This window comes from Nothobranchius furzeri, chromosome 4 (assembly GCF_043380555.1).
Source record: "Nothobranchius furzeri strain GRZ-AD chromosome 4, NfurGRZ-RIMD1, whole genome shotgun sequence".
NCBI lineage: Eukaryota > Metazoa > Chordata > Actinopteri > Cyprinodontiformes > Nothobranchiidae > Nothobranchius > Nothobranchius furzeri.
The window spans coordinates 76,835,508-76,862,616 of NC_091744.1; the positions used below are offsets into that span (position 1 = coordinate 76,835,508).

Sequence of the window (27,109 nt, forward strand, 5' to 3'; positions counted from 1 at the left end):
TCGTGTTTGATTTGTAAAATCACTCATCTGTTCTGAAATGGAAACCTCATGGTAGCAGAGTGCCGGCAAGACTCTTTAACGTCTTGTTTATAATGCAGAGAGATCCAGCATCGTGCATGTAAGAGTCCTTCATTACAGTTTAGTTTAGGTGGTCTCACAGCAGATGATCCTTCCGCTCCATTAGAGCACTCAGGTTGAACGTTAGACCTCAGCTGTGGTCTTCTCCAGCCGGAACAATCCCAGAGGGAGCGTCCGCTCCAGTTTACAGAGGAGAAGCTACATCTCCTCATTCACCAAGCAGGTGATATAAGCTGCTCTTTTCATAAACCGACACCTTGAAGTTTGATGAAATGCCCTGCACGCCTCCTAATATCTCACTTCTCATTGCAGTTTAAACAACTGTAAGCCCCTGAGATAGCGCAGCTAATTTTAGACGCTAGACTGTAGTTTACCCGGAAACGGAGGATGACGCAAACCGAATCCCAACGGGGACCCAGAGTTATCTGCCACATGTAAACCTCCATGAATATTTTACTAAATAAAAGTTCAAGAAAAGAGCTGAACTCTCTTCTACTTTCTGTTTAATTCTGATGCTTTAGTGTCACATGAGCCCAAAGTCTCTCTTTATTGTGCCTCTGTTAGCTTGAACCTCCCAGAATAACGGTTTTTGTTCTTTTTCTTACTTTTTTGCTTCTTGTTAATCCCCCCAAAAAAGGGAGATCGGGTCTATTTTATTCAAATATCAAAAGTGTCAGAAAAGCTACACCTTTAATTATCCTATTGTCCTCTCCTGGAGCATTCCTAGGTCAGACAGGATGTGTGATTCTGGATCTGAGTTTAGAAAACCTGCAGAGGAAGGTAACCAGGAAGCCTCTTTCTCAAGTGCCCAAAGCAGCTCAGCTGACTCCTTTTGAACTAAGATGATTAAAATGCGGGTCTCGTGTACTAATGTTTCTGGTCTACATGTTTGTGGACCTTTCTGTCAGCTGGCTGCAGGAACGCTGCTGTTCAGCCTTTTTACCTTTTAGTCTGAACTGTTTCTTGACTGTTTGGCCTTCCGGCAGGACCTGAATGTGAGGCTTTTCGTTGTTTTCCATCCTGAGCAAGGGGGTTGTGAGCAGAAAACATCTAAGTCTCAGAGAATCCTCTTGTTGCATGTGAGTTATTTGCACTTTTGAAAAAGACGAGAATGTGACCAGAGCTGGAGTTAGAGAACATTTTACAAGATCAGTGTTTTCCTTTATTGGCAGAATTAGTTTTACTTGGTTGCAGCTGAGATCTACTATGAGTCTCCTACTGTGGTGACGTCACTTTAGCATGCGAGCCATGTGTTTGGGTTTCTTCACACTGTGAGTTTGTGTGTTAAACGTATATATGTCAATGTTAAACGTGATCTCCTGCGACCCCCCCCCCCCACACACACACACACACACACACACGGAAAAAACGTTGTCGGGTCGCAGGAGCGGCAGCATAAGCAGATTGAATTCCTTTTTAAAAAATCTCCTTGTTCGCATTGTTTGGTAAATGCATAATAATTCATTCATTTTCCGAACTGCTTAATTCTGAATGAGTTTGCAAGGCAAGGTGTTTGTCTCCCGCAGTCACAGAGTAAGAGGTGGTGGACACGTCACCAGTGCATCATAGGGGTACTCACCCACTTTAGAGCTGCTAATTAAGCTAAACAAGCATGTTTTTAGTCTGTGGGAGGAAACTGTAGAGCTCAGAGAAAGCCTAAGCGTGCATGGAGAGAACATGCTGAACATGCTCCGTACAGAAAGGCTGCAGCTGGGGTCCGAACCTGCAGTCTCTTTGCTGCAGGGCAACATCACTGCCAGCTGTGCCACCATGCAGCCCTAGCTGCAAACCTGTCTTTACTGTTTGAGTTTAGGTTTAATCTCTCTTTTGCATCCACCTAACAGTTTTCTTTTTTAAGTGGAACGTAAGAAATGAGGTCCAAGTAAAGTGTGTCAGTTTAATAAAATCACCTGCTGTCAAAGTCGACGGTAAAAGTGAAACACGATGTTTTGAAACAAGAAAGTGCCTAAGTGTGGTTGCTAAATGAGCGGCCTATCATTAATCTGTCGGGCTCTGCCATCTTGGTCCTGTCAGCTTGGCTGGCATACCATGCATCATGGGTAAAAGTAGATGGAGAGAGAAAAAACTTCCCTCTGATCCTTTTATCTATAACCACTCTAGAGTGGATTTAGCACTTTCTCTGCACCAGCAGGGAAGCTTAAGTGAAGCTTAAATAGCTATTATAAAGTAATTAACTTGTGGGTGCTGACATGTGCATCTCCTTTTGCCATCTGTTTCTTCAGTAAAGAATAACTGTTCAATTCCTGCACCAAATCTTAACCAGGTTTTCCAGCGTGCCGCTGCTTCCTACGGCTTGCATTAAGCATTGCTCAGGGAATTGAAATCATCAGACAACATAATGACAGTACGACAACTTGAATTAGCCTCACAGTGAGAACTAAGTGAACTGTTTTCATTCACTTGACTGAAACTGTGATGTATATCATCTGCATCACGCTACAAATCTCAGCTCTGGAAGCTGCTGATGTTTACAGTCAGAGGAGCTGCAGAGGGAATGGCAGAAAGGAGGTTTAAGGAAGTCACATGCTGCAGGTGTGAATAGATTCATAGCTGTGATAGATAATAAGTGTGTGCATTGTTTTCTCACCATGCACTTCAAAAAGATGCTGAAGAACCAGTAGGAACACATGCTTGTTTAAAACAACATAAAGAGTTTTAACACTCTAAGCGGTTACTTTCAAAGTGGTTTCAGTGATTCTTGAGGCAGAAACTCTACCAGCTTCGCATTTGACAGCACTCTGCAGCCCTCAACCTGCTTTAGATGTTAACTGTTTACTCTGCGGTAGCTAAAATAAAGGCTAGCTTTTTCAGTTCGCCGACCGTCAATGAAGGGCACAAGAAGAAGAAAAAGTAAAATTTAGATTGTTTTGTTGGCATCAAGGAAGTAAAGGAAAAAGAGTAATGTCTTTGGAGGCAAGGCAAAGAGCTAACAGCAGAGTGAGCATCAGTGCAGCCTACACTCGTTCTATGAAATCCCAGACTGATGATGACCTGGCTTTGTTGCTACTGGACTTGTAAGCAGTAACATTTTTGTCCAACTATTTTTACTTCGTGGCTTGTTCAGTATCAGTTGGCTTGTGTTAGAGTTAGGTCGTTGATAGCGCTAGCTACAGCAGGCAGCGGCAGGGTTGTTTACGACAGCTGTAATTCCTTTTTCAACCAGTAGGAGGAAGGAAGTGGGGAAACTTATTTAGGATTGCTGAAATACTAGCCACAACACTCCCAGAACCTGTCAATGTGTGATCTGGCTCTCTCTAATCTACCCCCACATCTTTTGTTTTCTCCACATTTCCAGAAATATCTGTATCATGAGATCTAAAGAGTTCTTTGTGCCAGTTTAGCCGCATACACATCTAAATATGTAAACACACGTGCACAGCCAGTCACCGAGCTGAATTTTGTCTCCTTTTGGAGCAAGGCGGAGAAGAGAGAAGAAAAAGCCACCTACTGAGGAAGAAATGCTAAAGATTCTGGCTGGCGCTGACAAAAGTCTTACAGCTTCACTGACTTCACAGGCAAAAAAAAATCGACAGATGAAGAAGGCGGTGGGGGTGAAGGTGGGCCTGTCATACAACGAGTTTGTTTATGTGTCAGAAGATCACATAAAAATGGAGAGTTTGTCATGTGCTGTGAAAAACAGCTTAAAATAGAGCGACATGGAAAATAAAGTTTGCAGTTTTGATAAAAACAGCAAAAGGGACGCCAAGGATAAAATCCAGCTTCATGTTCATGTTCTGGTGAACTTTGGAACTTACAAATAATCTTTTGATATTTTATTAGATGGTGTATCAGAACCATCCTGGATCTCAGGAATCACGGGTGGTTCCAGAGTTCACTCTCATCTAGGATTCGGAGCACAGAGCTGTTGCAGATTTGGCGACTTTCATTGGAGACAAAGTCAAACAGATGGGAATCAAGTGCATGTTGTGCATTTTTAATGTGATCCTCAAAGACATGGGCACCTCCACTCTGCATGTTGGAGACAGGAGGCTATCTGCCAAGCTTAATGTCGTGCAAATGCATAATGGGACTTCTGGCTGGTCATAATTCAGATGTCAGTGTCATCACAAACTCCAATTTACATATTCAGAGTCACTTTTACTGTTTGTTTAACCTTAGCTTTGTCATTTGCATCCTAAAGTGGTGTTTGCAAGTATTACTGTCACAGAGACGTCATCCAATCAGCTACAGATTTAGATTGTATTTTTGACCAATCTGTTATTCGTAGTAAAGGCAGCTTGGTGTGTTTTGTGTTAATGTTTGATGAAGTTTGGGGATTTTTCTTAATGAAACAAAACAATTTACTGTAGAGCAGAATGCCCATATGGTGTAAAAGTAGGCATGGAGAAACAAACATAATAATTATTTTCCGCTGCATCCATGGTTGTAAGGTTAGACTCAAGTGTCTTCTCACAATAAAGCCACAAAGTAAATCCTGTGGTATTGGACTTGTTTGTCGCCCCCTCGTGGCCAGTTTTGAGTTAGGTTTTGGTTTGGTTGAAATTAAAAAAAAAGGTTTCTCTTCAGTGGGAAAAAAGACATTTTCACAAACGTTTTAAGCCTTGGAGTATCATTGTTCGTAAGTCACCCACTGTTAGTGTTTTAATGATGTTTTGAGTTGAATACTGTAATAGTTGTAACTAAGCTTAATGTGTGTTATGCTAGCCATCTTTTAGATTTCTAAGTTTGTGTTTAAAAAAGCTAAAAGGTTAAGAACAATTTAACCTTTGGCACAAAAGTATGCATTTTGATATTTAAAATTCTTACACATGTGAAATTTACCAAATATTGACATATGTTTTCTGTATTTGTGTTTCAGTTCTAGGGAGCCGCTTTCCAGCATGTTTTAGAGGTTTCCCTGCTTCAACACACCTGATTTTAATCAGTAGATGATAAACAGACTTCTGTAGAGCCTTATGAGCTGCTGAACAGGGGAAACAACTAAAACATGCTGGATAGCAGCTCTCCAGAACTAGGGTTCCCAACTTCTGGTCTAGCACATCTGTGTGAGGACAGAATGGAGGCGGTTTGGGGACTTGAAGCATTATACTGGAATGGAACGTGGAACTGGAACTGGAACTGGAATGGAACGTGACGAGTTTATACTGGAAGGAGACCTTGGATTAGAACCAGCTGGAAACATGTCCTCTCTGGTCTGGTAATATCTCAGGATTCAGAAGGCACTGAGGAGTAATGATGGCGAGATGAAGCCTCATGATGAGCTGGAGCTTTCTGTCCAACTGGTTGACTCTTGATTTGAGGCACCGTGACGATTCATTTGATCGACTGGGTCATCAAGTGGACGATTCAAGTAAAACTGTAAACCTTTGAACTGAAAAAAGAAATGCTTAAGATGGCAATATATTCTTAGTATTGTCCTAAACTGTCCTTTTATTACTGTCTGGTCCAAAAGAGAAAGTAAACTAATAGGACAGGGTTTCAACAGCACAATGTGACAGGGGAACCAGCAGGGTTTGGCTGCCCCTTTTATTTTGAATCCGGCGCAAACCGACGATCCAGTTCCTGAATCGGTCACATGGTACAGACTGCCAACGAGGCCTTGAACATTACTGCTTATGTAATCAACACAAGCCTCGATCCGTGCTTCACAAAAAATCTTCCTGGATACCCGACACACGCTTCGAAGTGTCGACACATCAGACACGTCCCTACTGAGGAGTGCTGCTGGAGAGAGGGAAGTCTGGGATGCTCTCCTTGATCTGCTGGAATCCAGCACTGGGAAAGAAACCAAGTATTGTTCACAGGAGGATGGATGGATGGATGGATGGATGGATGGACGGACTGCAGTTTGACTCCACCTCTCATCACCTCACTTTCCATTCAAAATCCAGAGAACTTGTTTTTTCATTATCATGTATTTAATTTAGTTTTATCTCAAAAGGGACATTTTGTCAAATGAGCTTGGAGACTCATTTTTATGTGATGGCATTTCAGCAATAAGGATCACAACAATGCCTTGACTTAACTGTTTTTATCTCGTTTAACATGTTTTTATGATTGTTTCCTGCTTTTATTTGACTAATGTTTAATGATATTATTTTAAAAAAATTAAATCACACTTTGTTTTTATCGTGTATTTTGTGGTTGTGTTCTGCACCTTGGGCTTCTGATAATAAGGTCGTGGAAGTTGCTTTATGAATAATTAAACTGAAACTGAACTAACTATATTGCATCATATAAAAAAATGGTAAAGTAATGCATAAAGGATGTGGAAAAAAAGTTCAGTACCCTATAAAAGACCTAATGGACAGTTTTCAAACCCAAATAAACAGTGTTTTTTTTTATCTATCTTCCAAAATCATCCAAAAATTCTGAGAATCAAAGAAATGATTGTGGGGAAAATGAAAGTCAAAAAACAGTTTTTAATGAGAGTGATCTGCAGGCTTTTGCACACTGTGATGTGGTTAAAATCATTACAAGAGCTCAGAAAATATTATCAGTTTTTTTTATCGTCCAAGTTAATCCCACACTGGATCTTCACGTACTGCTTTTTTTTTTTTTACTTTTAAAGGCCAATAGCAATGAACATAAATACAACTTTAGTATAATTTCAATTAAAAAATACATGTTAAAATTAATTAAATTTAAGCCATTTTTATAATCATTGCCTCCACGTAAGGGAAACACACAGTCAGAACAAATCGTTTTATGTCTGTTTTCTCAAATTCTAAAAAAATATATGTTTTTTTAATTAAATCCTGTTAATATTTAAAGAAATCCCAAGATGAGCAAAGATAAGAATGTAATACTAATATCTGTAAAAAACAAAAGAAATAAGAAAACCAGTTGTTTAAATGGATTAGTAAAGTCACAAGATTTAATAGGTGAATTCTGTTTGTTTGAGCAGGGAAACAACTAAAACATCAGGAACATTGACCCCCAGAAACCTGGAGTGAGTTTTAGGATTTCATTTTAACTTCCTACTGCATCCAGACTGACTTCAGCATCTGTTCTCCATGAGAGAGAAACACCTGCGATGGTCACACACCTGGAAACACTCAAAACCAGAGGGAATAACCAATGGGGGAATACCACAGAAGGTTTTAGCACTTTTGGAGGGTGTTAGCCACACGTTTAGCTATGTTGGTTTTTACGTCCCCCAGCTCGACTAGGAGATGATGTTAATAGGCAGCGTAAAGAAATGTGCTTGTGAACAGGAAACAAACCAAGATTCACTCTCTTAAAGGAGTTTATTAACTAAAAGTCACTGAATTCATGCAGGAAAAAGGCTAAAATGATACAAAACCAAAATACGTCCAAAACTGGGGATTTGACAACAATAATAATATAAAACACAACGCGCCGGGGATTAAAACCGGGTAAAGAATGAGCAGGATTAACACAAAAAGCTCCACCAAAAGGGTGAGCTAGATTTCTCTTTAACGAGGATGCCGAAGAAAACACAAAATGAGCTCGAGAAACTAGGAAGCTACTATCGATACCACAGAGGTAGGCAAAACGAGACTTTAACGTCAGCACGAGGAGGGAAAAGGGAGAGCAAACACTCCTGCTTGTTCTCTACTGAACTCCCCCCCTCTGTATCATCAGACACACCCTTTTAACAGGGAGCCTCACTGATTGAAAGTAATTCCACCTGGCTCAGCTAGAGCCAGGAGAGTAGGTAGGGACGCTGAGGGCACCTAGTGGCCACAAAACAGACGGCGTCTGTTACATTAGTTCATGTCTACACAATAACTACAAGCCCTACCCCATAGTCAAGGTGGCTAATCAGGCTTTCTAACAGAATTAAATGTAACTCCAATTGCAATCATTAAAGAGGAGAAATTGAATAAAATGATGCTAATGGATGCACTTAAAGAAGACATGTAGCTAACTGGTGGTAGAATAGAAAACATAAGTAAAGAAATCAAGACTGAGATCCTTCTAGAGCTGACAGACGATGAAAGCATTCAGGAAGCATTCTCTCGTCACTCTCCAGAAGCCGTTCTCAGTCAACATGGTGCAGCCGAAATCCTGGATGGAGGCGTCTGGCTGATCTTTCCCCCACTTAGTAAAGGTCAGAGGTCGATTATTGGTGTGAACAACACAATTCCCTTTTGCCTTATTCTTGCTGACATTGATCCAGACTTCTGTGTAACCATCCCTGAACACCTCAGTGAGTTTGTTGTTCTCCTCTTGGTTCTGGGGCAGAGCCAGCTCTAAGCCTCGCTGGGAGCAGAACTCAACGGCCTTCTCAAACGAGTCCCTCTCCTTGTTGGACACAAAGTATTTCTGACCGACCTTTCGGACAAACGGATAACCTACAGCTGAAGAGAAAGACACAGAAAAATCACCAACTGGTCAAAAAAACAGATCAACAACAACAAAAAGACAAATCGGATTATTTTGGACAGTGAACAAATATATTTAAAAGCACTAACATTTTATAAATCATTATTAAGTGTTTATTGTCCAGTTGGGTGCGAGAAAGAAGAAGAAACAATCTTTTTTATATAACGCCTTTCAAGATGAAAATCATGAGACGCTTCACAAGAACAAACATTTAAAAATAAAAAATGATAAAAAAATTTGAAAAGTATACATAAATGTATTAAAAATGTGAGGAAAGGAAAAGAGAACATGAATAGGAAAGAGGTCATCAGTAGAACCTGGGAAAGGATCTAGAGATAAAACTAACTGTTTCAGTGGCGTGTCCAGATTTTTTTAAATGGGGTGGCCCAGGTACGGCACTACTTTGTGCATAGGTGGCACCAATGGTTATGCTTTTCTGTTTTACCTCAAGCCTTCTGTGGACAATGAAGAGCCAATGGGTCAGGGGAATTCAGGGAATTCAGTATGGTGACACCTGGGGGTGGCCAATCAGATTCCAAGTGTGGCATGTGCTACCCCAGGCCACTCCCTGGACACGCCCCTGAACTGTTTTTGTCAAACAGAGAGCCAAATCTGCTTACCTACAGAGGATAGTTTTCTTCAAAAATTTGACATTATTTTCCTCTATCCATTTATCCTAACGACAGCCCCAGTCCCTGAGGCAGAGAAACACCCCCACAGCAGGATGCTGCCACCTCCGTGCTTTACTGTAGGTATGGTGTGTTGTAGCTGGTGAGCTGCAGTGGATTTACACCTGGTGAACCTTTTAGTGTCGAGGCCAAATAATTTCATTTTGATCTCATCTGATTCTGACCTTTGTCCACTTGGCATCAGAATCCTCCTGGTGCATTCTGGAGACCAGCTGTAATGTGGCCTTTGTTGAAAAGTGGCTTTTTGCTTGCAAGCCACATCTGTGGAATCATTGTCACATGCAAAGGATGATCATTCTTTGCCATGACGTACTATAGAAGAAGCCATGAAATGAAAAAAATTTTTTTTTCATTTAGCTCCTCTCAACAAAAAACATTCACAATTTATTCTCCATTAATCACACTGATTACAGTTGATCACAGGTGGAAGCTGGAAACCATGGTCTGCTAAGGAAATGATGACTTTTTTTGGTTTGTGTTTCCATTTAAAGTTATAAAGCAAAAAAAGATGGATGTCTTTCAAAGGGCGTGATTCTTTTCTGTACCAACTATTTATTACATAAATGATAAATGACCCCCACTTGTATAGCGCCTCTCAGAGTAAGGACTCCAAAACGTTTTACACTACAGTGTATCATTCATCCATTCACACACACAAGGTGATAAGCTATGATGTAGTGCCCTGGGGCGCACTGACAGAAGCGAGGCTGCCGAGCACAGGCGCCACCGGTCCCTCCGACCACCACCCGCAGGCAAGGTGGGTTAAGTGTCTTGCCCAAGGACACAACAGCAAAATTCTCTGTCCGGAGCTGGGATCAGAACCTGCAACCTTCCGATTATTGGACAACCCGCATAACTTGTTGAGCTACTGCTGCCCATCTGCAGTTGCCATATGAAACATTTCAGACTAAGCTGGAAACACAATGACCGTGTTTATTAATAATCATTAAACGTTGATAAATGCCAGGATAAAAAACAAGTAATAATGTCATAATGTGATTTGTAGTTTTTTTTTTCAATGGTTAATAAAAAGTATCAATATTATTAACTGAATTCAAATGTTAATGAATTATAAATTAGAAAACCATAAAAGTTTCAAAACAAAATACGTTATTGTGTTGGTGCTGACACTTACCCAGCTCTAACTTGTCGAGGCGGTCCTGTACGGCGCTTAAATTGATGCTACAGGGCTCATTACCTGGATCAAACACAGGTTAAGTTAAAAATATGCTTTTTGGAGAGAAAATTTTCAGATGATAAAGCTCCTGAAATGTGTTGTTGTTTTTTTATTTGTGATTAATGTTCTAGATTTGTTTGATGTGTTTTTTGTTATCTTTCTTTTCTCTCATCTCGTTAATGAGATGGCTCATCTCAAGCGGTTTTTATTCTCCTAAAACATAAGTTTATAAATAAATAAATACCTAATGGAAGATTTCCTGATTCAGATTTGCTGTATTTTACTAAGTTAATGCAATTATCATTGGAGCAGTTTACTCATGAGAAGCTCAGTTATCCGGGAGAAGCTCAAAGTAGACCCGCTTCTCCTCCACATCGAGAGGAGCCAGTTGAGGTGGCTCAGGCATCTGATTAGGATGCCTCCTGGACACCTTCCTGGTGAGGTTTTCCAGACATGTCCAACCAGGAGAGAAGACTGAAAGGAAGACCCAAGGTGCGATGGAAGGACTATGTTTTTCGGCTGGCCAGGGAACGCCTTGGAATTCCCCCAGAGGAGCTGGCCCAAGTAGCAGGGAGAGGGACGTCTGGGCCTCCCTGCTGAGGTTATTGCCCCTGCAACCCAACCCCAGATAAGCGGCCAAAAGTATAAAACCCCATCTTATAACCATTAGTCAGCAAAAACGTTGTCAAACAGAAGTATTCCTGTAGAAATAGTGATGTTTGATTCTAGAAGATCAGTCGCCTTGATACTATAAAGCTAAGGTATTCAATTATGGTCCTGGAATGCCGGCAAGTTTTAGTGGTTTCCCTGCTCCAGAACTCTTGATTCGGTGACTGAACCACCTGGGCAGCAGCTCACTGGGCTCTGCAGAAGCCTGTTAATTATCTGCTGGTGTGTTTTAAACACACTTAAAACTAAAAAAAAATGCTGGATGCCGGCCCTCCAGGCCCGGAATCGAATACACCCGCTATAAAGCAATAATGATGCAAAACATTAAAGTTTAGGTAGGCACCATACCTAACATGGACAATCCTGGTGGTCCCGGTGGTCCCGGTCGTCCTGGCTGTCCCTTTTCCCCACGTTCTCCAGCAAATCCTGGTAGACCTGGATCTCCTGGATCAAGGATAGCAAACAAAATCGAATGTACACATTAACCCCATTATGTGGTTTGAAGTCATGATAACAGAACAGGGAGTATGGGGGAAAGAAAGAAAGAAAGAAAGAAAGAAAGAAAGAAAGAAAGAAAGAAAGAAAGAAAGAAAGAAAGAAAGAAAGAAAGAAAGAAAGAAAGAAAGAAAGAAAGAAAGAAAGAAAGAAAGAAAGAAAGAAAGAAAGAAAGAAAGAAAGAAAGAAACGTATCTTTTATATAGCGCCTCTCAAGAGAAAAATCACGAGGCGCTTCACAAAACAATTTAAGTATAAAAATGTATTTTTTCAATATTAAAATATGTTTAAAATAAGAGAATAAACAAAATTTGTGATAAGATAAATTATAATGTAAGGGAGAAAGAAAATTAATAGGAAAGAGGGAAATCAGTGGACTGCAGGAAAAGGCGGATTAAGTAGAAAGAGCAGAATAAGGAGAGGGTGATGAAGGTCACACAAAAACCAGCTTGAACAAGTGAGTTTTCAGCTGCTTTTTAAAGGAGACCTCTGAGTCCACTGATCTCAGGCTCAGGGGGAGAGAGTTCCAGAGTCTGGGGGCCACAGCAGCAAATGATCTGTCACCTTTGGTCTTCATCCTGATGTGCTGCACAACCAGTAGGCAAGGCAGCTTTATTTATAGAGCACACTTCAAACCCAGAGGCAAGTCAATGTGCTTTACTTTACCTGCTTTACAGCTGAAGACCCTTTTATTTAAAGCTGCTTTTACCTAAACCTTTTATTTTCTTATTCTTAACTTGAATTTGTAATCATCTTTCATTTGTTTTATTGTATATTATAAAGTTATGACATATTTTCTGATTTTAATTTATTTCTGTTTTAGGATCATTATGTGACTTTATGATTTGTTTTGATCTATGGGAAGCACTTTGTGATTTTCTTTCTATGATGAGTGCTATATAAATTAAATTTACTTAAGAAAAAAAAAGTTTGCTTTTTTTGAGCCTGGAAGTAAAAGTGAAAGAGTTATGTCTTTGGAGGCAAAGCAAAGAGCTAAAAATCAGAGTGAACATCAGTGTGACTTAGTTTGAGGGAGCTAAAGGAGGCTACAAAATCATGGACTGATGGTGACCTGGCCTTGTTGTTACTGGACTTGTAAGTATTAATATTATTTGTCCAACCGTATAGATCTTTTAGTATTAGCTGGCACGTGTTAGTGTTAGCTCGTTGTTAGGGCTAGCTACAGCAGACTGCAGCAGGGTGTTTTACAACCGTTGCAATTCCACTTTCAACCAGTAGGACAGAGGAGAATGAAACTCTTACTTTTAACACCCAAAAAATTGTAAGTCCTTTAAATTCCATTTTAAATTAATCTTTTCCCAGAGAAAGAGGTTTTTTTTTTTACTTTGTTAGTCAAGCTTTCACATATCCGGACATTTTCATATGGAGATCAAGCTTGAGAAATCTTATCAATGGCATGTGATTGTGATTTCCTTGAGGGAAAACTGAACAAAGTGATATTGTCAGAGAAGCTAAATGTTATAACCCTAACTATAGGCTAAATTATGCGAAAGAGTTGTAGTTACCTTTGTTTCCTATAACACCTGGAAAACCAGGACGACCAGGAGGACCAGGAGGACCAGGAGGACCAGGCGGGCAGAGAGGACAAAGAGGATCTTGCTGCTGACTGTAGCTCACAAAACCCATCAGGCAGAATGCACATAAAATAAAACAAAACCTCATCTTCTCAGTGCAGTTTGGGATTCTGTAAATAATAAAAAAAATATAGTAGGACTTTTTTTTTCATGGAGATCACTTTCCCATTTAATCTCTATTCTAAACATTTATTGGAACAAAACAAAGACAAAAAAGGGAAATTTAACAGGTAAAACTAACCATAAAACTACAACACTCTCCAGAATGTGCTGCTCCTGCTGTTTCCAAACTCACATAAGACAGTTTCAACAGCAGAAACTCGAGATCCCACCCAGATGAAGCAATAAGTCAAAAACAAGTTATATAACCTGTTAATGAAAACCAGATTGGTATGAGGCAGTGAGCTATTGCTTCACAATGCCAAAATGTTGTAATTTCATTAACTTACCAGAAGAAAAAAGCTCTGAAACCCAGAGAATGAACAGCATTCAACAGTGGAACTATAGGTGTTTGGAACTGTCCGAAGCTCTATGGACAACTTCTGCATTCCATTGATTCTATTGAAGCCTATGGTCCGAATTCTGTATCTCAAAGGGTCTGGCTTAAACCAGCCGAGATGTCCGATGCTGATTTCAGGGTATTTAAACAACAACAGCCTTCCCCGTCGTGAGTCAAGATCGGTGAGTCCACAAACACCAATTCACAGTGTGACGTAGAGCTGTCCGAATTGAGTTCCATCGTCTATTTTCTATCAGAAGCTAATGCAGGAGATATGCGTAGGAGACTATTTTCATGGTTAGTCTGCTTGAAAAGCTCAGTGACTGATTATGAAAAACATTTTTTAAATGTTATTTCAGTCAACCACACCTTTAATGAACACTTCACAAAGTCTCCCCTTCAGAATAAAAGGTTTCATGCTTCAAAAATTCCCAAACTTGAGTTGACATTCCAATACCGATGAAGAGGGCTGCACCAATAGGATCCACTCAAATTTTTCAAATGCTAACGATGAACCATAAAAACCACAGTTGTGTGTTTTGTTTTGTGTGTTACTTTTAGTTTAGTTATCTGGTTCCTTATTATTTGGCCAGTGTCCCCCCAGTTTCCTCATCAGTCTCACATCTGTAATTATCACACCTGATATGTGTTTAGTAACCAATGGCGCTCCCACGGGGTGGCCAGGGGTTGCCATAGCCGCTCAAACCATAAAGGCCACGAGGACTTTGGGCCATTCCCATCTGTACCTGGTCGGCCCGGCCCGAACAGCATAGCTTGCTTACATATCTTGGTGGCCTGCCTTTTTTCAGGGTGCAACAAGACTGTTTTTCAGCCTTCTTTCTGAAGTGGTCTGCTTCAGGCTGACCAGGGCCAACACACCCACTGCTGACTGATAAGCCGGCTTATCAGTCAGCAAATAGACTATGTGCGTCTTAGCATGTGCTACTTCCGGGGGGAAAACTCCTGTAGAGCGTTTCACTTCCGTTGTGAGCCGCTGCATGTTTACGCTAGGATTTGTGGTCGGGTTTTCCATCAGAAGTCAGCCAAATGGCTGAATTAAGCGGCGATTTAAACTTTTCAAGATGTCTCGGGCATTTGTCGAATATGTCTGTAGATGATGTTCATTGACTTGTTGATCTTTTTTCCCCCCGCGCCTCAGAGCAAAAGAGAGAAAGGATTCAAATTTTACAACTCCCAGTATTTGTATAATTTCGAAGGTAAGTCACAACAACACATCCTTCATAAATACCACTAGAGACCCTTAACACCGAAACAGTCATTTTTTATATATCTTCTGACTTTTTCTCACAGTTTGTTGATATGCTGTGTGGGTGTGTGTTTGGTTAGGGTTAGCTCATCTGAGTGTAGCAGGGGAACATCTGGCTGTTGACTAACGTTCCCCCGTAGTTTGAATGCCTGTTTAAGGCATAGTAACTGTCACTATACAGAGATGTGCTCCTAAATGAAGACGACGTGTCTTCTCATTTTGTAATGCATTTCTGCTAGTGTGTTGAGTGATGTAAACAACAAATCGATCACTCTTCAAACATAAAAATTGATCATTTGATTTTTTTCATGAAAAAATCTGCTTCAAGTGTCTGCATATATTATCTTTGTATTACAGTTCCTGCACCTACAACGTACCAACTAACGTTATTCTGTTACTAACTTTACTAAAATTGTTGTTTTTCTGCAGCGTCTGACAACCATCAGGGTGCTGGAGAGGTGGTGGTCAGGGCAGAATGCTTCAGGTCCATGAAGAAGACCGAGAAAGCTCACAAACTCAGCGTATGATCTTAAAAAGAGGCAGTGTGAAATTGTTGTGTATAGTGTATATAATGTAATAGGTTGGATGCAAATTATAGGATGTTGCTAGGATCATGTCAAGCTGTCATATCAGGGACGTGCTCAGAAATTAGTGCATTTGACAAACATGCTATCTTTAGAAATTGATTATATTTCTAGGGATATTCAATATAAAATATATTAAATACATTGAAATATTGTACTTTGTAGGTGGTACTGAAAGATTCACAGCCTGTTTAACTGCTGGACTTCACCTGCACGTGTAAGGCTGGAAAAGCTTCATGCAACCACTGTGTTGCTCTTCTCTTTCAATCTGCACACTATTCGCGGTTGAAAGTCCAAGTTGTTCCCCCAATGTTAAGCTGCACTGAAGGTGAACAACAGTGGCATAAGCCGAGAGTTATGGTGAGTCCAATCATCACAATATTTTTTATGTAACTATATATATTATATTTATTTTGACCATATTTTAATAGGGGATAAAGCCTGGCCCGGTGGAGAAGATGGTTGTCCTCTCAGCCAAACGCAAAACAAGAAAGACCACAGAGGGAGTGCAGTAAGTACTGGCTACTGATGGGATTTCAGATAATATCACAGCATTTTATAAGGCAATGATATTTAATACAGAATGGGGGGGCAATTTGTTTACTGTTTTCAAACAGCAGATTCTCATGGTAATATATAGTGATAGCTAAATGAAGCTTTCTGAATCACATGAAGCTTGTATCAAAAAAGGTTCACTACTCTGGGCTTTCTTACACAAGGCTCTAGATCAGTGTTTTTCAACCACTGTGCCGCGGCACACTAGCATGCCGTGAGAGGTTTTTTGACACATGCACAGGAGCTTCAGATTCAAACACGCCATCAGTGGTAATATAGTGAGTTATAGGGCCTACCAAGTAATAAAAATGATCGGTTTATACATTTATGTATTGATTACAATTTTTCTGTATGCGTGTTCTTAACATTCAGGAGCAAACTGTACAAAGGCCTTCACGGGGACCTTCCTGACCTCTCGGTTCTGCGGGTTTCTGAAGTCTACCAACCTTTCTCCGATGCTGACCGGCCTATGATCTGCAGCATGGGAATAGGCGTCACTGCTCGGCAAGGTGCAACAAGGAAGTCCATTTTCTTATCAGCAACCACCCAAAAAGAAAGTGAAGACCCTCCATAATGCTCCACCTCCTCCACCATTGCCTCTGCAAGACTACAGACTGAAATCATCAGAATGCATGTTTGTCTGTTCCAGGAAGCAACAGCTGCACATGAAATGTCTTGAGGTAACCCTCGAAATATCCCAGAGCATAGAATGTGCTACGCGAGGGTAGAGTGTGTGTGCCGACTGGCACAATGTACGGAGACCACGAGTGACTGCATCTCGATTTAGAGAGATCTGTCATGTGGGTGAACTCTCCGAAGAGCTGCTGGCTGAACGCATCTTGAAAGGTACTCGCCAGACAGGCCCTATGAAGAGGGGTTTAGAGATAGAGGCAGATGCTATCTGGGAATACTGCCAGATAAAACGAGTTAACCATTACAAATGTGGATTTGTGGTGCACCCGGATGCACCATGGATTGGTGCATCACCAGATGGTATCATTTTTGACCCCTTAGAGCAGGGGTGGGCAACTTCAGTCCTCGAGAGCCGGTCTCCTGCATCTTTTTGTTGTTTCCCAGTTCCAACACAGTTAATTCACCTGTTCAGCAGCTCATCAAGCTCTGCAGAAGCCGGTTAATCACCTGCTGATTGAAATCAGGTGTGTTGAAAAAAAAAACACCTGATTTCAAACCTTACCTCAAGGTCATCAGTGGGACATTGCAGCTTAAACCAGCACATGCCTATTATTGGCAAGTTCAGGGCCAGCTGCTAACTACAGGGATGAGCTGGTGTGATTTTGTGGTCTCTGCTCAAGAAGATGTGTTCATCCAAATAATACAGAGGGATGAGGGTGTGATGGAGACAATGAAGTGTAAGATATACACTTTTCTATTTTCATGTGTTCATGCAGTGCGTTTACATGCAGCCAGTAACCCTTTTAAAACCCGAATATTCACAATAACCCGGTTCCGCAGGTCCACGTAAACACCGCCAGAAACCCGGATATGCTCATAACCGGGTTTTTAAAAACCCGGTTACTACACCTGGGGTAACCCTTTTCTAACCCGAATGTTTGGTCGTGTAATCGCATACAGGGATATCCCCATCAAAGCGTGTGTTCTGCGCATGCTCTGTTCGCAAGGAATCTTGGTCTTTTGAGTAGCGAGACGTCTTGTATGCGCCAGAACTCCGGAAGTAAACAACAAGTTGGCGAGTCGCGGCACAGCACCACACTTTCGGAGTATCGAGGAAACTAAAGCGCAAACAAACGCGGTCGCTATCTCTTCCGAACTAGGAAAAATGTTGTTGTTTTCACAGATACTGGAACGAGAAGAACCGGAAATGACGCGTATTGCGTCTGGACGTAGTCCACACGTCCTGACGCTACCCCAACGTCCGCATTTATATCGGGTTATGCAAGTTAGGGGTAACTCTTTCTATTTGTGCTTGTAAACGGGTTATTCTGATCAACTCAGAAACCCGAATCCCGACCTTAACCCGATCATAACCCGGAGTCATAAATGGTTAGCTTGTTATTCCTGACTCAAATGTCATCAACTTACATGGTCTGAAAAGGCATTTGTATTATTTTCCATGTTGTTCAATTTATTTTTTATGTATTAATATCTGCAGAGTTTGTGTTCAAACCATTAAAAAATGTTCATATGTTTACTGTTATAAAATTCTAAGTAAGTTAAAATATAATTGATCATTTGAAATTTGTGTTTTTATTTCCGAATTCCAGGAAAATAGTATTTATCATCTTTATATCTATTGCAGTCAATAAGAAGCACATAAAACAGAGCAAAACAGTGCTGTTAAAGGAAGGTGGTTTTATTTGCAAAGTAAACAGTAAAACATCTATCACTGAACTTTATTTAACCATGGAAGGGGGCGTGTTAGCTCTTTACTTAAAAACAAAATCAGCTACTTCTACTGTTGGGGAATAACTACATACATGAATTTAAAATACATTATACAAAACCATAAAACAGTTACTCAAACTTAGTAGTAACACTTTCATCTCCATTTCACTATTAAAGGTAAGAATTTTGGATTCAGTAACGAAAAGAACTGCAGATTATTTTTCCATATACTGGCTACTTCTCCCACATACTACTAAACAGACAGTACCAATTTCAAGCTTTTACTCAAGCACCCATTCGTTGACCAGGGGTCCGTGTTGGTAGTTTGTGAGGAGACATGCAACAGTAAACATTTGGTTAATACTTCCAGAAATGGAAAGAGGGATGACTGTGTCGAAAAGTTTGTTTTCTTTAACCCTCCTGATGAGCCGCTCCACGTGGAATGGACTGGGTTCTAAGCACATCCACCTCTGACATTTGGGCTTGCTTGGACAAAAAGGCTGGGCGATGGACTTTCCCGGGCACTAGCTCATCGATCAGAAACCCTTTGTCCACCATTACATCCATCTCGGGCGTTAGGAGGGAGGAGATGCCGGAGTGCCGGAAAATTTCCTTGTCACTTATGGAGCCTTCAAAAAGTGCTGACACAAATGTGAGTGCTCCATGGGGGGACATGCCAATCAACACTTTGAAGGTACAGTGCGACTTGTAAGCTGAAAACACCTCGCTCTGGGGCAGAAGGGAGGAGGGTGTTTGGCACCTCATTTCAGTACAGTCAAGAATGATCTGAGTATTTTTGTAAGGGCCACTGAAATCTGTGGGGCAGTTTGCGCTCACTCTGTCAGGTGCCATCCAGATGGAGACAGATCCAAGCAAGGTGTACAAAAAGTTGGACCATGACACAAGTATTCTACTTACTGTAGCTCTGTGGATGTTAAACTTGTGACAAAGTTCCCTCTGTCTACAGCCAGTTGCAAGATAAGTGAGGAACAGAAACAGCTCGTCAATTGGCAACAATTTCTGGAAGACAGAGAGAGAAAAAAACGGTCCAGTCAGCAACAAAAATGTGTAATCAACACAAAACAACCAGGTAGTAATTTTGTTGAACTTACAGTTGGTCTGTTCACAGGGCTCTCGGTGGATGTGCTGGTAGAAAGGCTCTTCTGATCACTGGTGAGTGGTGACCCTCACCATTCTGCTTGTTGCCTCTTCAATTAGGTTCCAAAAAGCCATCAGATGCTCATATGATGGAAATCTGCATTTAAACTGTGGATGTAAATTTTATTTTTCTGGAGAGATTGCCGATAGATAGATGATTGATTGATTGATTGATGGATGGATGGATGGATGGATGGATGGATGGATGGATGGATGGATGGATGTACAATGCTAAAAGTATATATAGGGTAACTTAAAAACTTCAGGATTACTTACCTTGTATAGTACCGAATGTCATCGGGTGATGTGGCAAATCGCTGCAGTCCAAACCCCTGAGTGAGGTGGTATGACTCAAGCTGCTGCCTGAGCTCCTCGATCTCTCTTGACATAAATTCATATTTAATGCGATCTACGACAATCAAAGAGCTTGCTGCATAATCATGATCTTCAATCATGGGGATGGAGGCTGGATCAGACTCGGCATAACCCACGACAGGGATATAGGTGTTTCCATCCTCTGTGTTGTCGTCCTCGGTTGCCATAGCCACGGTGTCAACAGGCCGAGGGCGGCGCTCCCAAACTCCGGGTCGCTCTGACTTTTTCGTGTAGTCATTCCAGTGGAATAACGACGGAACAACTTTTGGCTGAAGACATTGCTTTCCAGAGGAAGACAAGAAGATCTCGCCAGTCTCAAAATGCCGACTGCACACTCTAGAGCTGGCCGTAACGCCGAAGCGGTCCCGTCTGATTTTTATCAGCCATTGTGCCCGCAACTCAGGCTCCTTGGGAAAGGAGTGAAAACTAATGGTTTTGTTAAATCTCCCCCCAGCGGCACACAGCGGGACGCAGTAGTGATGAGTGTTCCCACCTTCTGCTCTTTGTAGCTTAACACGATCATTCCGTTTTTGTAATTTTGACATGACTTTTGAGTCCGCAACAGTAGCGATTCAGCAAATCAAAAGCACTAAAAAGTTTGCGGAAATGAACAACTCTACATCCGGTCTCAAAACAGAAAGTTAGCCTTTTCTCGTGCACAGGTCGGCCGAGTAGGCTGGGTGCTTCGAAGGATGCAGACCCTGAATTGAGACACAGCGAGGGTCTATTCACACCTTCTATTAGAGCAAGCCTCTGATTGGTGGGTAGAATCAGCCCACATGGGCTTAAGGCATGCTCAATTCATTATCATTCATTATCGTGCTGATTACCTAGAAGCTGAAAACGTTTCTGACTGCATTCCTTGCATACCTAAGCAAGGATGTGTGGAATCAACCAGGCCAGGCTGGGGCTGACTGGAGCTATCCGGGCAGGGCCGACCATGTACAGATGGGAATGGCCCATTGGAGGACCTTCCAGCTGACTGTAGCTCACAAAAACCATCAGGCAGAATGCAAACAAAATAAATCAAAACCTCATCTTCTCAGTGCAGTTTGGGATTCTGTAAAAAATAAAAAAAATATATAGTAGGATTTTTTTTCATGGAGATCACTTTCCCATTTAATCTGAATTCTAAACATTTATTTGAACAAAACAAAGACAAACAAAGGAAATTGAACAGGTAAAACTAACCATAAAACTACAACACTCTCCAGAATGTGCTGCTCCTGCTGTTTCCAAACTCACTTAAGACAGTTTCAACAGCAGAAACTCGAGATCCCACCCAGATGAAGCAATAAGTCAAAAACAAGTTATATGACCTGTTGATGAAAACCAGAAACTTATTCTGTGTCCCGAGTGACATGTTGACTTGATGTTTGTTTAAAATGTGTAATTTAGACAACAAAAACTTTTTTTTTTGTTTTTTTTTTTTTTTTTTTGTTCTTTCACATTTCATTTTTCAAGAAAAAGCGTTCTATTTTCTCAACAAATGATGAAAGGAGCAGTTCAGGAGAAGAGGGCTGCACCAATAGGATCCACTCAAATTTTTCAAATACTAATGATGAACCATAAAAACCACAGTTGTGTGTTTTGTTTTGTGTGTTACTTTTAGTTTAGTTATCTGGTTTCTTATTATTTGGCCAGTGTCTCCCCCAGTTTCTTCATCAGTCTCACATCTGTAATTATCACACCGGATACACGTTCAGTAACCAATGGCGCCCCCAAGGGGTGGCCAGGGGCTGCCATATAGCCACTCAAAACATTAATGTGTCTTATTTATTCAATGTACACAACTATAAAAAAAACACAATCAAGGAGTGGAGAAATAATTATAATAAAAAAAAATAATAAAAAAATATATATATATATATATTGTAAAGGTGAATGTAAAGGTGAACTATTTCTTTATGTTTAACAACGGCGAAGGTATACGGGCTTTTATTTTGATAGCGTCATAGCAACCGTAGCCAAGTAGGGAGGCGCAACGGGCGCAACACAGAAGAAGCAAACGGAAATCAATTAGAAGTAAAGACGGAGCAAAGGATAGGCTATTAACGGTTCACGGAGAAGAAGACAAAGAAAGTTTGAGGAATACTTCTGTCTAGCTTCAGTTGATAAGGGGAACAAGGTTTGTAATTATAATTCAGAATGTTGTTATGAAAACGGAACGTGTCTATATGATTGTATTAATTGTGAAAACGACTACCAATGTAATCAGTTATGCATTATGGTTTATTTTATGATTTATTTATTTTTTGTTTATGCCTAGCTCTTACGTTGGTTGGTTGATGATACGGACGGCTCAAATAAATCATCATTCACCATCAGTTCCGGCCTTCTCGATATTGACTGAATGCTACAGTAAGAGCTTGACCGCCCCCTCTTGCCGCACGGTGTGGTTTCACGGTTCAACGGCAGTACCCGCAACGTCCAGCAGAGGGCAGAAGTTGGTCAGGAATTGAAACGGATCAAGGCAAAGTAAAATGGAAGACTTACAGGCTGCAACAGTAAGTCAAACGGCCCTAACTGAACAGATGACAACTCTGCAAAGGGAAATTCAAGACCTAAAGGACTCACTTCAGGATGAAAGTAATGCGAGACAGGACATTAAAGATTCAATCAAATGCAAAGAACAAATGATAAGTGAACTTCAAGATAAAATTCAAAACACGTCAGATCTGCCAAGACGCTCTGAAAGAGTTAAAGTACAAACAGAAAAAATGATAATATATCTACGGGAAGAAATGATCAAAAGGGAAAAAAGAATGCTTGTCCTTTATGAGCAATGGAAAGCACAGGCACGTGAAACAAGAGAAAAATTAAAGGAAGATATAACAGTGAAGGAGATGTCAGAACTTGCTGACATAATAGAAGAAAGGAGAGATGATATATTAAAGTTATATTCAGAAAATAGAACCCAAATGGCACCATCATCTGACGTAAGGAGAAAGATAGATGCATGTGAAGCAGTAACTAAGGAGATCATAGGGATAATTCTGGAAAGAATAAGTGGTGTTGATGGAGATTTTGATGCAGATCGTGAAAAAGCTCGTTTACGTGAACTTTTAGAGCATGACTACGCCATTTCCATATATGGATCAACTGCAGCATCAAATCGCAGCCAGCGATCCTCAGCTTCCCATCTTACAGCAAAACGAGCTGAAGCAGCAGCAGAACTAGCAGCAAAGGAGGTTGAGTATGAGGTCGCGCTGGAGGAACAAAGACAACAAGAAAAAATAAGGGCTCTAGAGGAAGAGCATAAAAAACAGGTGGCAGTTCAAAATGCAGAGTTAGAACGCCTGAGAGCACAAAGGGATGTGAAAGCAGCTCGAGCCAGATTTGAAGCATATGACAGGCATTTACTACAAGTGGGTGATGTACAGTCAATTACAGATGAAAAGGTGAGCCCAAACATCACACCTAAACAGCCGTTACCAGCAGTCTCCTTTGGTTCTGTGCAGACAGCTCTCCCTACTGTTACTGAGTTGGCACCAGCAGTGCAGGAAGCTCCCTCCAGTGTTACCCAGCTAGCACAGGCAGTTCAGGACAGCATAAGATTAAACAAACTTCCTACGCCAGAACCAACAGTTTTTAGTGGCGACCCAATGCATTTCATTGAATGGAAATCCACATTTACATCACTGATTGATCAAAGGGGCATCTCAGCAGCAGATAAACTGTACTATTTAAAAAGATATGTAACAGGGTCAGCTCGCAAATGCATTGAAGGGACTTTCTTTAGGAGTGATGAAGCCGCATATAAGGATGCTTGGGACAAGTTAAACCAAAGATACGGCCAGCCCTTTATTATACAGAAATCATTCAGAGAGAAGCTATCAAACTGGCCAAAGGTGCAGTCCAGAGATGCTGATGGATTAAGAACTTTTGCGGACTTCCTAAATGCATGCATGCTCGCTATGCCTCACGTAAAGGGTTTGCAAATACTTAACGACTGCGAGGAAAATCAAAAATTACTGCACAAACTACCAGATTGGATAAATGCAAGATGGAACAGACAGGTAACAAAGACTTTAATGGAAGGTGGTGAGTTTCCAAGTTTTAGTGACTTTGCATCCTTTCTCTCTGTTGAAGCTGAAGTTGCATGTAACCCATTCACCTCCATTCATGCCCTTCGTTACTCTGAAACTAACAGCGACAAAGGAAACACAAGAGAACGAAAAGGGAACAAAGCAAGTGTTTTTAAGACAAATTCAACGGAACAAAGTGACACACAGTCAATAATAATAACATCAAAGGATTTTTCATGTGTTCTGTGTCAGATTGCACATCCACTCCACAAGTGTCCAGACTTCTTAAAACTGTCTCTAGAAAACAGAAGAAAGTTTGTGAAGGAGAAGAAACTTTGTTATGGTTGTCTAAAACAAGGTCACAATGCCAAAGACTGCAAACGCCGCTTCAGTTGTGATACCTGCTCAAAGAGGCATCCTACCTGTCTTCATGACGACAATTATTGGAACAGCCTACAAAAAGAGACACAAGTGAGTGTAAATAATGGAACTCAAGTTAACTCACCTACAGCAGCGACGGCTATGTCACTCAATGTTGCCAGACCTGAACACACAATCAGCACATCAATGATAGTTCCAGTGTGGCTGTCAACTGCCAACAACCCACTCAAAGAAAAACTGGTTTATGCGCTATTAGACACGCAGAGTGATGCTGTCTTCATTGATCAGGATGTAACACATGAGCTGCAGGCAGATGTTTGCCCAGTAAAGCTAAAACTGACTACCATGATGGGAAAAAATGCAGTTGTAAGCAGTGAAAGGGTGTCTGATCTCTTGGTGAGAGGCTATAACTCAGCCACAGTCATAAAGCTTCCTACGGCATATTCAAAGGACTGCATCCCTGCTAACAGAGAACACATACCCACATGTGAAACAGCCAAACAGTGGAGTCACTTGCTGCCCATTGCAGATGAAATCCCTCCACTTCTCAGTTGTGAGATAAGTCTCCTCATAGGTTATACTTGTCCTAGAGCTCTAGCACCTAAACAAGTAATCTTAGGAAAAGATAATGAACCTTATGCTCTTCAGACTGATTTGGGATGGAGCATTGTTGGCAACTCAGACCCCGAAGAGAAAACAGACATGGCAACCAGGCTTTGTCACAGATGCACCGTTAAAGAGGTTCCTCCTTCCACTCCAGCAGACGCAATACGTGTATTGGAAAGAGACTTTAAAGACGCTGAAAGAAATGAAAAGACTGTGTCACAAGAGGATCTATTATTCCTCCAAAAACTTGAGGAAGGCATAGTACAAACGAAAAAGGGAAATTATAAAATGCCATTGCCGTTCAGGAAAAGACCTCAAATGCCAACTAACAGAAAACTTGCTGAAAGCAGACTAAGTCCACTGAAACGCAAACTCATGAAGGATCAAAAATACAAGGAGGATTACATGAAATTCATGAATGAAATGATCAAAAGAGGTGATGCAGAAGAAACTGACGATATTGGACCACCTGGTGAGACATGGTATATACCTCACCACGGTGTTTATCATCCAAAGAAACCTGACAGGTTGCGCATAGTTTTTGACTGTTCAGCTAAACACAATGGTACCTGCCTTAATGATCATTTACTAAATGGCCCTGACATGATCAACAGTTTAACTGGTGTTTTGATGCGCTTCAGACAGCATAAAGTCGCTCTAATGTGCGACATTGAAAAAATGTTCCACCAGTTTCAGGTTAAGGAAGATGATCGCAACTATTTGCGCTTCTTATGGTGGAAAGATGGTGACGTTAACAGCCAGCCACAAGCATACAGGATGACAGTCCACCTTTTTGGCGCTGCTTCATCCCCAGGGTGTGCGAACTATGGACTCAAACATCTGGCTAAGGAAAACAGATCTGCATATCCTGTAGGCTCACAGTTCATAACCAGGGACTTCTATGTAGATGACGGAGTCACCAGCGTACAAAAAACTGAGGATGCTATTCAACTAGTAAAGGAAGCACGTGAGCTGTGTGCAAAGGGTGGATTAAGGCTGCATAAGTTTGTATCCAACAACACTGATGTTTTAAACAGCATCCCAACATCAGAGCTGGCAACAGATACAAAAACAAAGGACTTGACATTCAAAGAGGCACAAACAGAAAGAGCCCTTGGCATTTATTGGAATGTAGAGAAAGACTGCTTTACGTTCAACATCATGCTGAAGGACCAACCCCCAACCAGGCAGGGCATCCTATCAGCAGTTGCAGCAATATATGATCCCCTCGGATTTTTAGCTCCTTATGTGCTCAACGGCAAGGGAATTCTCCAAGAAATGTGCCGTCAAGGAACAGACTGGGATGACCCAATACCAGATCACCTCAGGCCATGGTGGGAGTGCTGGAAAGGAGACCTGCAAAATTTAAAGAACGTCCAGATAAACAGATGTTATGCTCCTGCAGAATTTGGAGAAGTGATCAAAAGAGAATTACATCACTTTTCAGATGCAAGCACCGCAGGATACGGCCAATGTACCCATCTTAGACTCACAAACAAAAACAAAGAAGTTCATTGTGCCTTTGTCATGGGCAAAGCACGTGTCTCACCCACAAAGGTCACCACTATACCCAGGTTGGAACTCACCGCAGCCACAGTATCAGTCACAGTGAGCAAAATGCTAAAGGAGGAGCTGCTCTACGATGATGTAGAAGAGTTCTTTTGGACAGATTCAAAGGTCACTTTAGGATACATAAATAATGAGGCAGGGCGCTTCCACACGTTTGTTGCGAATAGAGTGCAGAAAATACGGAGCCACACTTCACCGCAACAATGGTTTCATGTACCTACTGATGAAAATCCCGCCGACATGGCTTCCAGGGGCACTTCTGTAAAGGAACTGCTTTCATCCAACTGGCTCACCGGCCCTCAGTTTCTGTGGAAAGGAGAAATACAGCTTCCAACAAGAAAGACTATCGAGCTCCAAGTAGGAGACCCAGAGGTGAGAAAGGTGCAGACCCTAAACACTCAAGCTGTAAAACATGCAAGTCTCAGTGACCACCTCACAAAGTTCTCCTCCTGGTCCCGTGCAGTTAGTGCTGTTGCACGTCTCAGACGATATCTGCTCAAGGACAAATCAAAGACACTCACCACTGTAGCTGAAAGGAAAATAGCTGAAACTGTGATCATCAAAGATTTGCAAGGACAAGTGTATCACAATGAAAACTTCAAGTGCTCTGCCTCCACCAGGAACATTCATAAAATAGGACTTGTATGCACGAAAGCGATGGCGCCAAGTTCAGCACCTTCTTGAGC

The 27,109-nt window shown here is 41.3% G+C and overlaps 3 protein-coding genes across 5 annotated transcripts in view; 1 reads left to right on the top strand and 2 right to left on the bottom strand.

Annotated features, from left to right (window-relative positions):
• Positions 1 to 7,291: 7,291 nt before the first annotated feature.
• LOC107389011 (mannose-binding protein C) lies at positions 7,292 to 13,413 on the bottom strand. 2 transcript variants are annotated; one of them, XM_054733238.2, is made up of 6 exons: positions 13,279 to 13,413; positions 12,969 to 13,147; positions 11,296 to 11,391; positions 10,237 to 10,299; positions 9,033 to 9,362; positions 8,251 to 8,387 (listed from the first exon to the last, which is right to left on the bottom strand). In XM_054733238.2, exons 2-5 carry the CDS (start codon positions 13,123 to 13,125, stop codon positions 9,076 to 9,078), a joined length of 603 nt encoding a protein of 200 aa, XP_054589213.2. In that variant the 5' UTR covers positions 13,126 to 13,147; positions 13,279 to 13,413; the 3' UTR covers positions 8,251 to 8,387; positions 9,033 to 9,075. The 2 variants fall into 2 exon arrangements, with proteins under 2 accessions (XP_015820345.3, XP_054589213.2); XM_015964859.3 differs by lacking the exon at positions 9,033 to 9,362 and having other exon boundaries at positions 7,292 to 8,387; positions 13,279 to 13,412.
• Positions 13,414 to 17,959: 4,546 nt separating this feature from the next.
• Positions 17,960 to 21,505, bottom strand: LOC139069771 (peroxynitrite isomerase THAP4-like). Its single transcript, XM_070550698.1, has 4 exons — positions 21,031 to 21,505; positions 19,741 to 20,899; positions 19,419 to 19,572; positions 17,960 to 19,326 (listed from the first exon to the last, which is right to left on the bottom strand). The coding sequence occupies exons 2-3, from the start codon at positions 20,382 to 20,384 to the stop codon at positions 19,539 to 19,541; spliced, it is 678 nt and encodes a 225-aa protein (XP_070406799.1). The 5' UTR covers positions 20,385 to 20,899; positions 21,031 to 21,505; the 3' UTR covers positions 17,960 to 19,326; positions 19,419 to 19,538.
• Positions 21,506 to 21,692: 187 nt separating this feature from the next.
• Positions 21,693 to 27,109, top strand: part of LOC139069770 (uncharacterized) — a 6,359-nt gene continuing 942 nt past the window's right edge. Inside the window, exons 1-2 of one of the 2 annotated variants that reach the window (XM_070550697.1) lie at positions 21,693 to 21,967; positions 22,109 to 27,109. The exon at positions 22,109 to 27,109 is cut by the window's right edge and continues 933 nt beyond it. In XM_070550697.1, coding sequence (XP_070406798.1) covers positions 22,323 to 27,107 — 4,785 coding nt within the window. In that variant the 5' untranslated portion in view covers positions 21,693 to 21,967; positions 22,109 to 22,322 and the 3' untranslated portion in view covers positions 27,108 to 27,109. The other variant, XR_011520474.1, reaches the window with a different exon arrangement.

What these genes read in the sequence shown, in the direction of transcription:
- LOC107389011 (XM_015964859.3), bottom strand. Translation starts at nt 13,125, where the DNA reads ATGAGGTTTTGTTTTATTTTATGTGCATTCTGCCTGATGGGTTTTGTG. An exon ending in AGGTGTTATAGGAAACAAAG is followed by an intron (nt 11,392 to 12,968) that starts GTAACTACAACT and finishes TCCTTGATCCAG; the next exon opens with GAGATCCAGGTCTACCAGGA. An exon ending in CCTCGACAAGTTAGAGCTGG is followed by an intron (nt 8,388 to 10,236) that starts GTAAGTGTCAGC and finishes CTTTCTCTTCAG; the next exon opens with CTGTAGGTTATCCGTTTGTC.
- LOC139069771 (XM_070550698.1), bottom strand. Translation starts at nt 20,384, where the DNA reads ATGTCAAAATTACAAAAACGGAATGATCGTGTTAAGCTACAAAGAGCA. An exon ending in GACATTCGGTACTATACAAG is followed by an intron (nt 19,573 to 19,740) that starts GTAAGTAATCCT and finishes TTACATCCACAG; the next exon opens with TTTAAATGCAGATTTCCATC.